Below are 12888 nucleotides of genomic sequence, written 5' to 3'. Positions count from 1 at the left end.
CCAGCTGACACTGGGGGAAACACACAGCAGATACCAGCTGACACTGGAGGGAAACACACAGCAGATGCCAGCTGATGCTGGGGAAACACGTAGCAGATACCAGCTCATGCTGGGGGATACATGCAGCAGATACCACCTGACACATGAGACGCTCACTGCAAATATTTGGTAGTCAAAGGGTTTGCGATATTAAGGTAGATAACAACAGATACCTATGGGTGAGTTACAGTCTGGAATCTAATATAGTGTATTGGGAGTTTTATATGTGGTCTGCCCATGTCTGTACCGAATTGTTGTACTAAGTGTCTGTGCTGACTTTCAGACCTGTCTCTTGTAATGGTATTGGGTTGAACCAGTTCAATGGGGTCTTGCTTGCCATCTGTTCATGCAATAATTGCTCCTTCCCTCATAACATGTACTTGGCTTTTGCCCACAGGTAAACGTGACACAAGATGAGTCAAAAAGTGGCGAAGCGGTGCTTCCCACAACTCTGTCCAGGGGAGACTGGTTTGGAGAGAAGGCTCTACATGGGTATGTCATCCTCTGTTCCTTCAGAGTGTGGACACTTTTCTCAGCTCTTCCAACATTTTGACTGTTTTCAAAGAAATGTTTGTTCCTGATGTATTCTGGATAAAACCTTGAGCAGCTTAATGGTAGCGTGTTTGACCTCTCCAGCAGGTGAAATGCTCTGCTTAAAGCGGTGCTGAAAACAGATGCAATGGTAGCTTTAAAAATAGTAGAGGACGGGTTATGGAAAAGGGGGAGTGAAAACTAATGGCTACAAATTGAGAGAAGGAAATGTGCAACAAGACCTGGGTGTCCTTCTATAGTAGTCATTGAAGGTAAGCAAGCAGGTACAGCACATGGTAAAGAAGGCAAATGGTACATTGGCCTTCATAGCAAGATGAATCTGAGTACAGGAGCAGGGATATCTTGCTGCAATTATTCAGGACTTTTGGTGAGACCACACTTGGAGTATTGTGTGCAGTTTTGCTCTCTTTTACTGTAGAGGAAGTGCAGACTCAGTCCTGGATGGTAGAATTGATATATTCAGGATTATATTCGCTGGAGTTTGGAAGAATGATGGAGATTGCACAGAAACCTATAAAATTTCGAGACAGGTTAAACACAGGAAGAATGCTCTAGATGATAGGGGAGTCCAGAAACAGGGGTCATGGTTTAAGCATACAGGGTAAACCATTTCTGACTGAAATGAGGAGAAATCTCTTCACCTAGAGACTGGTGAACCTGTAGAATTTGCAAGCACAGAAAATAGTCAAGGCCAAAGTAGTTCAAGATTTCAAGAAGGATTTGGATGTATTACTTGGGACTAAAGGGATCAAAGGATAATGGGGAAAAGCAGAAATAAGCTATTGAGTTAGATGATCAGCCATGATCATGTTGAATGGTGGAGCTGGCTCAAAGGGCCGAATGGCCTATCCCTGCTTCTATTTTCAATGTTTTCATGTTGATTGGAAAGCTCCTTCAAACAGCTAACACACCAGAAACAGTGGGCTGAAGGGCCTTCTGTGTCATTACATTCTGTGAAGTGAGATTGATCTGCCTTGATACAGTCAGGAGGGACAACTGCTTTCAGTTCCATAAATGCAAGCGAGCTGTAGGTTCCGACTCCTGATTACTGTTCACTGACTCCTCGTTTGAACAGTGTGCAATATAAAGGTCCCCCGGACTGCAGTGCTTCAGCGTGTGTACTACGATCAGACGGGTGTTGGTGCTGGTATAGAGTGTAAGCGGAGAGGCCGGAATCTGTGGAGAGTACATTGGAGAAGCGCAGAGTCAGTGACAGAACTTAGCAGTGCTGCAGAAACTTAATCACGTGCCAATTAGGCTGGGAACTGAGGTTCAGAAGGGCAGCAATTGGCTTGCAATCCACAGAACGAGCAAGGTTACGTAGCTGTGAGAGCGGGTAATGTTGAAGGAAGTTATCTCTTGTTTGCACTAACAATGAAGCCTGCATCTTTTCTGTTTTCCCTTCTCACAGAGAAGACGTAAGGTTGGCCAATGTAATTGCAGTGGAGGATGTGATCTGCCTGGTAATTGACCAAGAGTGAGTAGCTCAAATCTGTTATGTTGTTCAAAGGTGATGGTTGTCATACTGCAGATGCCTAGTTGACTAAACTGTAGGATCTTGATGGGCAACTGCACCCCTAGTACATTTACTCTCATACTGAAGGAAGAAATGCGCATGTGAGTATGCAGAAGAGTTGCAGCATTCATTTGCTACTGGGGTTACGTTAGGGAAGGTGCTTTGTATTTATTATAACCTGTGTGCAAGGGCACTGAGGACAAGCTTCTGCGAACCATCGCTGTCACGACCTTCACCCACCCAAGGAACTTCCTTCGCTTCACATCTCCACTTCTCTCTCTGCCTTTTAAAATCTTCGTAAAACCCGACTTGTTGAGCACATTTTAGCTCCATGTCCAAACACACAGATCGAGAGAAACCCCAAGTGAGTGCTGCACCATTAGAGATGTCAGTTTTTCAGCAAGATGCTGAACCAAGGTCCAATCTACCACTCCCATGTAGGTGTAAGAGATCAATTTTAAAGAGTAATACGAATGTTCTCCCTGGTGCCTGGCCTTCAATCAGATCATCTAACTATCTATCCCTGCTAGTGAGATTTTTCTGTCTTGTGGAAAAGTAGAAATAGGCTGGATGTCCGACAGGTATTCTTTTCCTAGAGCGTAATGAGCCTCAAAGGATGATTTGTAAAGAGCTTAATTTGATGTATTGATTTGTATTGATGCAAGGAGGGACTTGCTGAATGAAATGTGTGTTTGGAGTGGAATGGAAAAGATTTGCTGGACAGAAAGGAGGAAGATAAAAAATGAAGTGCTACTGACCAAACAAAAACTTATTGGATGTAATCGAGAAAGGCAGACAGTCTATGTGGGACAGTTTTAAAAAAGAAACAGACTCGTTAAGAGATGTTATGAAGAGAGGCTTCAAAGGAAAAAAGATGAAGGAAAAGAATATTAATGCCTTTCTGGCTTAAAAATTGAAAGAAGTGATTTTCAAATGATAAGATTGTTGCAGGATAGAAAGCTGTGAAAAGACTACAACCTTTCTTTGGGTGGAGTACGTGAGTGGAATTTGATACAAGAGAAGTCTATGTTACAGTTGTACAGACCATACTAGAGCATGAGAATTAGGAACAGGGTAGGCCGTTCGGCCCCTCGAGCCTGCTTTGCTATTCAATAGGATCATGGCTCATTTGACGTTCCTCAAACCAACCTTCCTGTGTTATCCCTGTAATCCTTGATTTCTGTTCCGGATCAAGAATCCAACTATAACAGACTTAAATATACACAAGGATTCTGCCCCCATGAGGGTGGGGAGGCAGAGTTCTAAAGACACTCAATCCTCTGAGAGAGAGAAGAATCCTCCTCGTCTTAGTCTCAAATTGACACCACCCTTTATACTAAGACTGTGCAATCTGGTCCAGATTCTCCCATGTTGGGAAACAATGTTCTCAACATTTACCCTGTCAAGCCCATTCATGTTTCAATGGAATCATCTCTCATTCTTCTAAACTCTGGTGAGTAGAATCCCAGTCTGTTTAGCCTTTGCTCACAAGACAATCCCTCCAAATGAGGGATCATCCTAGTGAGTCTTCACTGAACTGCCTGAAATGAAAGAATTTCTTTCTGTAAAGAAGGGGGCCAAAACTGCTCACAGTACACCACATGTGGTCTCACCAGCACTTTGCCCAGTTCCAGTGACTTCCTAACTCTTATACTCCAACCCCTTCGAAATAAGGGGCAACATGCTATGAGTCTTCCTGAATCCCTGCTGCACCTGTAAGCTAACTTAGTGTTTTGTGCACAAGCCCCTTTTGTCTTGCACTCTTCTACAGTTTTTCTCCATGTAAAAGATATTCTGTTATTTTGTTCTCCCTTGCAAAGTGATCAGCTTCACACTTTCCCACATTATACTGCATTTGCCAGCTTTTTGCCCATTTACTTAATCGATCATTATCTGCCTGAAAACTGTTTTGTATCCCTCAACAACCTGCTTTTCCACCTTTTTTCTTTATCTGCAAAATTGGCTACAGTATATTTGCTTCCTTCCTTGAAGTCATTAATATACATTGTAAACACCGATCCCTGTGGAATCCCACAAGGTATTGGTGAGAGCACTGCATGGTGTTGCTCTGTCTTTATTTGAGAAAGGATGTGAATGCATTAGAAGCAGTTCAGAGAAGGTTTACTAAACTAATACCAAGAATTGGCATGGTCATATGAGGAAAGGTTGGATAGGCCAGGCTTGTATTCACTGGAATTTAGCAGATCAAGAGGTGACTTGATTGTAATATAAGAGCTCCTGACAAATCTTGACAGGGTAGATGTGGAAAGAAGTTTCCTCTTCTGAGCGAATCTACAACTATGGGTCACTGTTTAAAATTAAGTGATCACCATTTTAAGACAGAGATGAGGTGATTTATTTTTTGTTCTCAGAGTCACTCCCTCCCAGAAAAGCAGCAGAAGTGCAGTCCTTGAATATTTTTAAGGTGGATGTAGGTAGATTCTTGCTAAACAACAGGTTGAAAGGTTATTGAGAGTGGGTTGGATCGCAGACTTGAGGCTAGATCAGATCAGCCATGGTCTTACTGAATGGTGGTGCAGCCTCGAGGGGCCAAATGACCTGTTCCGAATTCTTACATTCATATGTTTGTGCATATGGCAATGTTGAGCCAATCTCTGCAATCTGGTGCTGAAACTATTAGTTTTGTATGCCCATACATAAATCACCACCCCTACCATATGACCACCGCTGAGGAGACGGAAAAGCTCCAATTAAGGGAGAGAAAGAATGAAACCACCTACTGATATGGGATAGGTCCTCCCTAACCTAGTTAATGAGCACAAACCATCCACACGAGCACTGTCTCTTTTCATCATGTTACACATCTCGTAGGTTTGCAGACCCTGACAACAGCAAATAAAAACTGATTAAAACACCATGTCCATTCCATCATCTGTCTGTGTCTCCTATCCCTGAGCAATCCTGAACTCTAATTACAAATGGGTGCAAGCACAGTTCGATAGCTTTCTCTGAATGTTGAAGATCTAATGTATTCCAAATTCACCCAGACATGCAGCATATCTATAGTGCGTTGGAGAATGACTAGTAATCTTCATCTTTCTGGCCGACTCATAAGTGTCTTTCACTGTCTAGTAGTCTCTTGGTGACAGTTTGTCACATGCTGGTCAGTAGCTGATTAATCTTGTTATCTTTGGGTGAAGTGGTGGCCAATCCTGTTACAATTGGACTGTATTAATGCGTGATTAGCACACTACAGTGGGTAGTGATGTTACTATCCTGAAGGTTGTTTATGCATCTGAATGGAATGATATTGATAGCGACAATTTATTGAAGTGGCATCTCATGCCAAGTGTTTTACTTTTCTTTACTGATTGCAGCTCATTCCGACAGATTATTGGAAGCTTGGAAGATGTGTCCAGTCAAGAACATGAGAATGCAGAGATGCGGGAACAGTGAGTATGAACATATTGGTTGGCCGTAACAAGAATCTCCCCTGCCCTCGACACTAGTTTGCAGTTGTCCTTGACTCTTCTCAGAAACAGTCCATGATGACACAAGGCAAATGACAGAGAAAGTTTGGGTGAACTGTGATTGCCGCTTTTTTTCCCCATTCCCAACGCAGTCGCTAATTAGATAGTGAGAAATGAAATGGCCAAAAGTGAGAAAGGCAGGACAAACTCCAAATCTTAGCTGGCACCTGTAGGTTCTAACTGCATAGTCAGTCAACTGAAATCACGTTCCCCTTTGGATAAATGTAATATTCAGCTCTGCAAAGTCCCTATATTACACAGTGTCCTCAATGAAAGGTATAATCTGACAACAGGAGATTCAGTGTGTCAGTTTCCTCACCACAATCATGCTCTGTATCAGACTGTTGGACCTATTCATTTCTATTTTTCTCAGTGTCCTCCCTTCAGCATCATTGACTATTGTTTGGCTGGAGGCCTCAGGCATCTTCCTCCCTTGCTGTATAAAGCAGTCGTACCTTCCACCTGCTGCCCCCTGCCACCCACCTCGCTCTGTAGGGGGGTGACTAACCTTCAGTCATACATATAGACGAACAATAGGGTAAACTAAACTGTCCCTATCACGTCGATCAAATGCTTCTAAAACATTTTTGCCTATTCAGCAACTCACGTTTCACCATAGATGGGTTGTACCTTCAGCTGCCAAGGCCCCAGTCTCTGGAACTCCCTCCCTGAAATAATCCACCTCTCTATCTTCCTTTAATTATTTTCATTAAAACCAACTTTTCTGACCAAATATCAGGTCATCTTCCCTATTATCTCCTTGCATGCCTCACTGTCTAATGTGGATTGCATTCTATGGGATTCTCGTTCTTGACTGAAGAGGACTCTAGCTAAACCCCGCCCCCCCCGACCTCCTTGACCAAGTCTTCTGAGTCTCGGTGGATCTTCTGGCCTGCATTGTGGACTCTTTCACTTGACCTCCTTGTAAGCTTGTGAAACGGTTTCTTTTTCAACATCTTAAGTCCCCAGTTGTTCATTAATAGTCTAAAACTAAAATTCAAGACGTGGTGTAAATGACTTACAGTTCATCATCTGATTTACTTGTCTCTGGAGCTGCTGTTTCCTGTGCGCAGGACTCCCATGGGCTCTTTTGGTTGTCACATCGCTTTGCAAATTTATTCAGAGTTGGTTTTCTTGCCTCTGCTGTGTCACTGCTTAAATGCTTGGGGCCCGCTACTGCGGTGCTTCTGGCTTCACTTAATCTCAGTGGATGCCACTTCAATCAGCTACAGATAATTTCCTGTCCTTGCATTTGCAACTTGTTTTAGGTTTGAGGCAGAAGCTGCGTTCTTTGCCAGCTTGGAGCGAACAGATTTCCATGTCCATCAAACACTTGGAGTTGGAGGATTCGGTCGTGTTGAGTTGGTAAGTAGGAGGATGCAGCGCTGTATTAAGTCAAAACTAAAGTACAGATTGAGTAGTATTAAAATTCTGGATTATTATACTTTGGGACAGCGGCTTGAAACTTAAGATCAATAAAAGAGCTCATTTGACCTTTCTGAAGTTTGCCTGACAATAAAGCCTTGGTGATTTGACTATTAGAGATCAAAAGAAAGCTTAGATTGTTTTCCTGAGAGTAAGATGCAAAGTGTTTGCAATTAGAGACAATGGCAAATGTCTCTGAATTTACCATAAATATATTCTGACTCTCCCAAAGTCCCATAAAGTTGTTATAGGTGTCTGGTTGGAAACAGTTACAGTGTAAACTGTCCATTTACTTGAAAGATGAAAGAAAATTGAGGTCAAATCGAGCCAACCAGCACTTCCATTTAGTTGCAAGGTTTATGTGTTTCATGTTGCATTCTCAATATATTGAACATGATTTTTTTTAAAAAAAGCAACATTACCATAACATTCTAGTTGATGATCATATATGCTATGAATGTAGCAATATATTTACATCCCCAACACCATCAAGAATTCCTTTATTTTACAAAATCTTGAAGGTTCATTGATGGACCAGTTCTTCATGGACCAACCCAAAGGAATGCCACAACTCTCCAGAATTCACCATGACTTCTCCTGTTTCCAGTGTGGTGCTTTATCTGTATGAGGATTCCACTGCAGCTGAGCCTTGACTTTGAGCAGAAGGTCTGCATTTTTCCAGTCTGATGAACGAGCTTCTTTGCAGCTGTTTCTGGTTTCTGCTGTAAAGCTCATTGCCTTTCAGTGTGAGGATCCACGAGGGTTTTTCATTTTCCAACAAATTGTCTGGCTGCTTTTCACCTCACGAGTTCCAAGTGAGCAGCAAGCTGCACTTTACAAAATCTGTAACTGCCTTCTGCGAGTAACACCCAGAAAAACAATGTTATAACTCTCAGCCCATTTCAAACCCAATACAGCATGATTTGGATATTCCAAACAGAATTGTCTCTCAGTTTCAAAACAAATGTTTGGTTTTGAGACCTATACAAATATTTTAAAGTTCTAATGAAGTCAGATTAATTCTTCTCAGAATTATTGGTTCCACCAACAGAGTTCCGTGTTCTTGAGTTACTTTTAGCTTCTTTTTGTCTGGGCAGTGCATAAATAATTGAAATCATTTATTGATGTAAATGTGCACCTTGTGGCTCTATTAAGGTTAGAGCAGGTCATGAGAGAGTGAGCTGTTTGTCTTTGCGAGTTACCGTAGCCGGATGCAGAGGACAGTCTCCAGTTGAAGAGATGCAGCCTGAAGTCTTCAAAGGATTCTGGGAGATTTATTGTGGCCAGGGTTCCGAGGAATCATCAGAACAGACTTCAACATAGGTGGTAGATGTAAGAAACTCTCTGAAAAACTGGGGAAAAGGCTTGGAAGTGGTCAACTAAAGTTATGACCCAATGGAATGGGTAACAGATGAGAAATCCATTGAGAGTTGGGGGCAACTCTTTGTTGTAACAGCTGTAATTGCACAAAGAGTACGATGAGTGCCGAGTATAAAAGGGGGGTCACTTTCTGCAGATGGTGTTCAGTAAGTCACACTTTCAGTCATTGGTTACAATCAAAGCCTTAGAGTGTGCAGTCTTGATCAGCTATCCTTTTAGTTAGTGACTGGAAGTTCAAATTTAATTTGATTTGTTACTGTCATGTGGACCAAAGTACAATGAAAAGTGTTGGCTTGCTTGCTTCACAGGCAGATCAAACTGCACAAAGTGTAACGGGGTAACAGAACAGAGTGCAGGATACAGTGTTACAGCTGCCAAGAAGGTGCAGAGAGAGATCAAGATTAAAATTAGAGGTCCACTCAAAAGTCTGACTACCATGGAGAAGAAGCTGTTCTTGAATCTGTTTGTACATGTATACAAACTTTTACATCATCTGCCCCACCAAAGAGGGTGGAAGAGAGTATACCCAGGGTGAGAGGGGTCTTTGATTCAGTTAGTTGCTTTCCTGATGCAGCAGGAAGGATAGATGAAGTCAGTGCATAGGAGGTTGGTTTGCGTGATGGACTGAGCTGTGCTCATGACTCTATGTAGTTTCTTTGGGTCTTGGGAAAAGTAGTAGCCATACCATGCTGTGTTGCATCCAAATAGGAGATTTCTATGGCGCATCTATCAAAATTTGTAAGAGTAGTTATGGGCATGTGGAATTTCCTTAGCTTTCCAAGGAAGTAGAGGTGTTGCTGTGCTTTCTTGACAGTAGTGTCAACATAGATGGACCAGGTCAACATGTTGGTGATCGTCACTCCCAGGAACTTGAAGCTCTGGACCATCTCCACCTCAGCACCATTGATGCAGACAGGGTCGTGTTCTCCACTATGCTTCCTGAAGTCGATGACCAACTCCTTCGTTTTGATGATGTTGATGGAGAGATTGTTGTCTTTAGACCATGCCGTTATTTATTGATTATTTTTTATTGTCATGTGCTCCGAAATACAGTGAAAAGCTTTGTTTACGAGCAGTACAGGTAGATCACAGCAAATGAAGGATGTACAGATCAGAAAGACTTAGAGGCATACAGGTTACATTGCAGGTTACATTATTCGAGGCTAGAGTCCATTCAACAGTCTGATAATGACCAGAAAGACCTGCTCGTGCGTGTGTTCAGGTTTCTGTATCTTCTGCCTGATGGAAGATGTTCATTACTGGGGTGCGATGGCTCTTTGATGATGTTGGCTGCCTTTCCACAACAGTGAACCATGTAAATAGATCCATGGATGGAAGGTTGGCTTCTGTGATGGTCTGGGCTGTGCACACAACTTTCTGTAGTTTCTTACGCTCCTGCGCAGAGCAGTTACCAGGCTGTTATGCACCCAGACAATATGCTTTCAATGGTACATCGGTAGAAGTTGATGAGGGACCTTATGGACATGCCAAATTTCCTCAGCAGGCTGAGGAAGACGAGGCGTTGTGCCTTCACGACTGTCACGTTTACGTGGGAAGTCCAGGACAGGTCGTCAGTTGTTGTCACTTCGAGGAACTTGATGCTGTTCGCCCTCTCCACCTCAGTTCTGTAGATGTAGATGGGGGCGTGTTCTCCTCCTTTCTTTCTGAAGTCGATAATCAGTTCTTTAGTTTTGCTGATGTTGAGAGACAGATTGTTTTCATCGCACCACGTCACCAAGCCTTCTATCTCCCTTCTATAGTTTGACTCATTGTTGCTAGATATCTGTCCCACCAAGGTGGTGGTGTCAGCAAACTTATAGAAGGCGTTTGTTTGGAATTTGGCAACACAGTCGTAGGTGTACAGGGAGTACAGTAGGGGCTAAGGACGCATCCTTGGGGGGCTCCAGTGTTGAGGAGGTGCAGTTCCCTATCATCACTGACTGTCATCTGTGGGTCAGGAAGCTGAGGATCCAATTGCAGAGGGCAGAGCCGAGATCAGTCTGGAGGGGACAATGGTGTTGAAAGCGGGGCTGTAGTCAATGAGCAGGAGTCTGACGTAGGTATCTTTGTTGTCCAGATGTTTCAGGAATAAGTGCAGGGCTAGGGATATGGCATCCTCTGTGGATCTGTTACGTCGGTAAGCAAACAGTAGGGGGTCAAGGCAGGTTGGGAGGCTAGAGTTGATGTGGGCCATGACCAGCTTCTCAAAGCACTTCATGATTATTGAAGTCAGAGCTATTGGGCGGCAGTCATTAAGGCACATTGCACGTGTTTTCTTGGGTATGGGGATGATGGTGGTTTTCTTGAAGCAGATAGCGACTTGAGCTTGTAGGAGGGAGAGGTTGAAGATATCGGTGAATACCTCTGCCATTTGGTCCACACAGGATCTGAGTGCTCGGGCGGGGACACCGTTCGGGCCTGTTGTTTTCATTGGGTTGGCTCCCAGGAAGATTGATCTGACTTCTGAAGTGGTGCCGGAGGGAACAGGTGTGTACGGGGCTGTCCAGGCAGGAGTCACCGCGCCACTGGCGTTCTGCTCGAACAGAGCATAGAAAGCATTGGGTGCATCAAGGAGGGATGTGTCATTGTCCACTATCTTACACTGTTTCATTTTGTATCCCGTAATGTTGTTTAGGCCTTGCCATAGACGGCCTTTAAACACTCAATTTTTTGGCTGTACACCGTCTCGTTGTTTGAGATCCAACCTACCACGGTGGTGTCATCAGCCAACTTGTAATTAGAGTTGGTGCAGAATTTGGCCACACTGTCGTGTATGTGGAAGGGGTTGAGTAGGCATGCCTTGTGGGGCGCTGGTGTTGAGGATTATCGTGAAGGTGGAATTGTCACCTATCCTTACTGACTGTTGGTCAGGAAGTCGAGGATCCAGTTACACAAGTGGGAGCCGAGACCTAGGTCTTGGACTCTGGAGATGAGTTTTGTTTGGAATTATGATGTTGAAGGTGGAGCTGTAGTCAATACATAGGAGCCTGATGTAGGTATCCTTGTCCAGTTGTTCCAGGAATGAGTAAAGGGCCAGGGAGATGGCATCTGCCATAGACCTGTTATGATGGTAGGCAAATTACGAGGGATCAAGACGATCTGGGAGGCTGGAGCTGATGTGAGCCATAACCAACCTCTCCAAGTACTTCATAATCATGGATGTCAGAGCCACTGGATGGTTATCATTGAGGCATGCTGCATAATTTTTCTTTGGCACTGGGATGATGGTGGTCTTCTTATTTTTGGATGTTGTTGGTCTCTGCAGGGATCATGATTGTGGCATGGGCTTAAACCCGATGGAGTTTCAAAGAATGATTATTAAAAGGCACAAAGATTCTTAGAGGTCTTAATGTCTTCCCCATTTGGAGATCTGAGAAATAGGGGCCATTTTGTCTTTCAAAATGATAATTGTTGATCATCCCAGTCCCCTGTTCCCGCTTTATCTCCATTTGATCCCTTTAGCTTGAAGACCTATACCTAACTCCTTGAAAACATTCAATATTTTGGCCTCAACTGCTTTCTGTGGCAAGAATTCCATAGGCTCCCCAATCTCTGGGTGAAGACATTTCCTCTCATTTCAATCCTAAATGGCCTATCCTGTATCATTAAACAGTGACCCTCTGGTTCTGGATTTCATACTAAGGGTCAGATTTATGTTCAGCCCTCTATTGCCTGCACCTACATCAACCGAGCTAAGAGGGAAAGTATCAGTGATAGCAGAAGGAGGAAGGGAGTGAACCTTACTGTGAGAATGGTCTTTGTCCAGATTTCAGTTCCACGACAAGCACAGTGATCAATCGCTCAATGAACCATCAGGAGATCAAAATACAAATTTGGTGGAATTTATTTTAGTTAGTGAACTGTGAGTGTTTGCCAAATATCTCCTGATCTTTGCACCATTTATTTTCTTCATCTTGTCACCGGTGTCATTCCACAGGTGCAGTTAAAGAATGAAGAAAATCGGACGTTTGCAATGAAGATTCTGAAGAAGCACCACATTGTGGAGATGCGACAGCAGGAGCATATTCGCTCGGAGAGGCAGATCATGCAGGAGGCTCACTGTGATTATATAGTCAGGTAAATTCACTCTCTCGGCACGAGCCTCCACAGGGCTGCGACCCCGCGTGTCTCTCGCTGCCTCTTCCTAGGGCACTGATTTCCAGCAACACGTGTACAAAACTCTGGTGCGGCCGCACTTGGAGTATTGCGTACAGTTCTGGTCGCCGCATTATAGGAAGGATGTGGAAGCATTGGAAAGGGTGCAGAGGAGATTTACCAGGATGTTGCCTGGTATGGAGGGAAGGTCTTATGAGGAAAGGCTGAGGGACTTGAGGCTGTTTTCGTTAGAAAGAAGAAGGTTAAGAGGTGACTTAATAGAGACATACATGATGATCAGAGGATTAGATAGGGTGGACAGTGGGAGCCTTTTTCCTCGGATGGTGATGGCTAGCACGAGGGGACATAGCTTTAAATTGAGGGCTGATA

At 43.6% G+C, this 12888-nt stretch overlaps 1 protein-coding gene across 1 annotated transcript in view; it reads left to right on the top strand.

The window, feature by feature from the left end:
- LOC109927508 (cGMP-dependent protein kinase 1-like) overlaps nt 1-12888 on the top strand; it is a 69944-nt gene that overhangs the window by 39692 nt on the left and 17364 nt on the right. Inside the window, exons 6-10 of the mRNA XM_048618486.1 lie at nt 437-531; nt 2003-2068; nt 5446-5520; nt 6867-6963; nt 12341-12480. Of these exons, the coding sequence (XP_048474443.1) occupies nt 437-531; nt 2003-2068; nt 5446-5520; nt 6867-6963; nt 12341-12480 (473 nt within the window). The remainder of the gene's footprint in view (nt 1-436; nt 532-2002; nt 2069-5445; nt 5521-6866; nt 6964-12340; nt 12481-12888) is intronic.

The sequence above is a fragment of the Rhincodon typus genome, chromosome 40 (assembly GCF_021869965.1).
Source record: "Rhincodon typus isolate 14 chromosome 40, sRhiTyp1.1, whole genome shotgun sequence".
Lineage (NCBI taxonomy): Eukaryota > Metazoa > Chordata > Chondrichthyes > Orectolobiformes > Rhincodontidae > Rhincodon > Rhincodon typus.
This window is presented reverse-complemented; position numbering and strand designations above follow the sequence as displayed.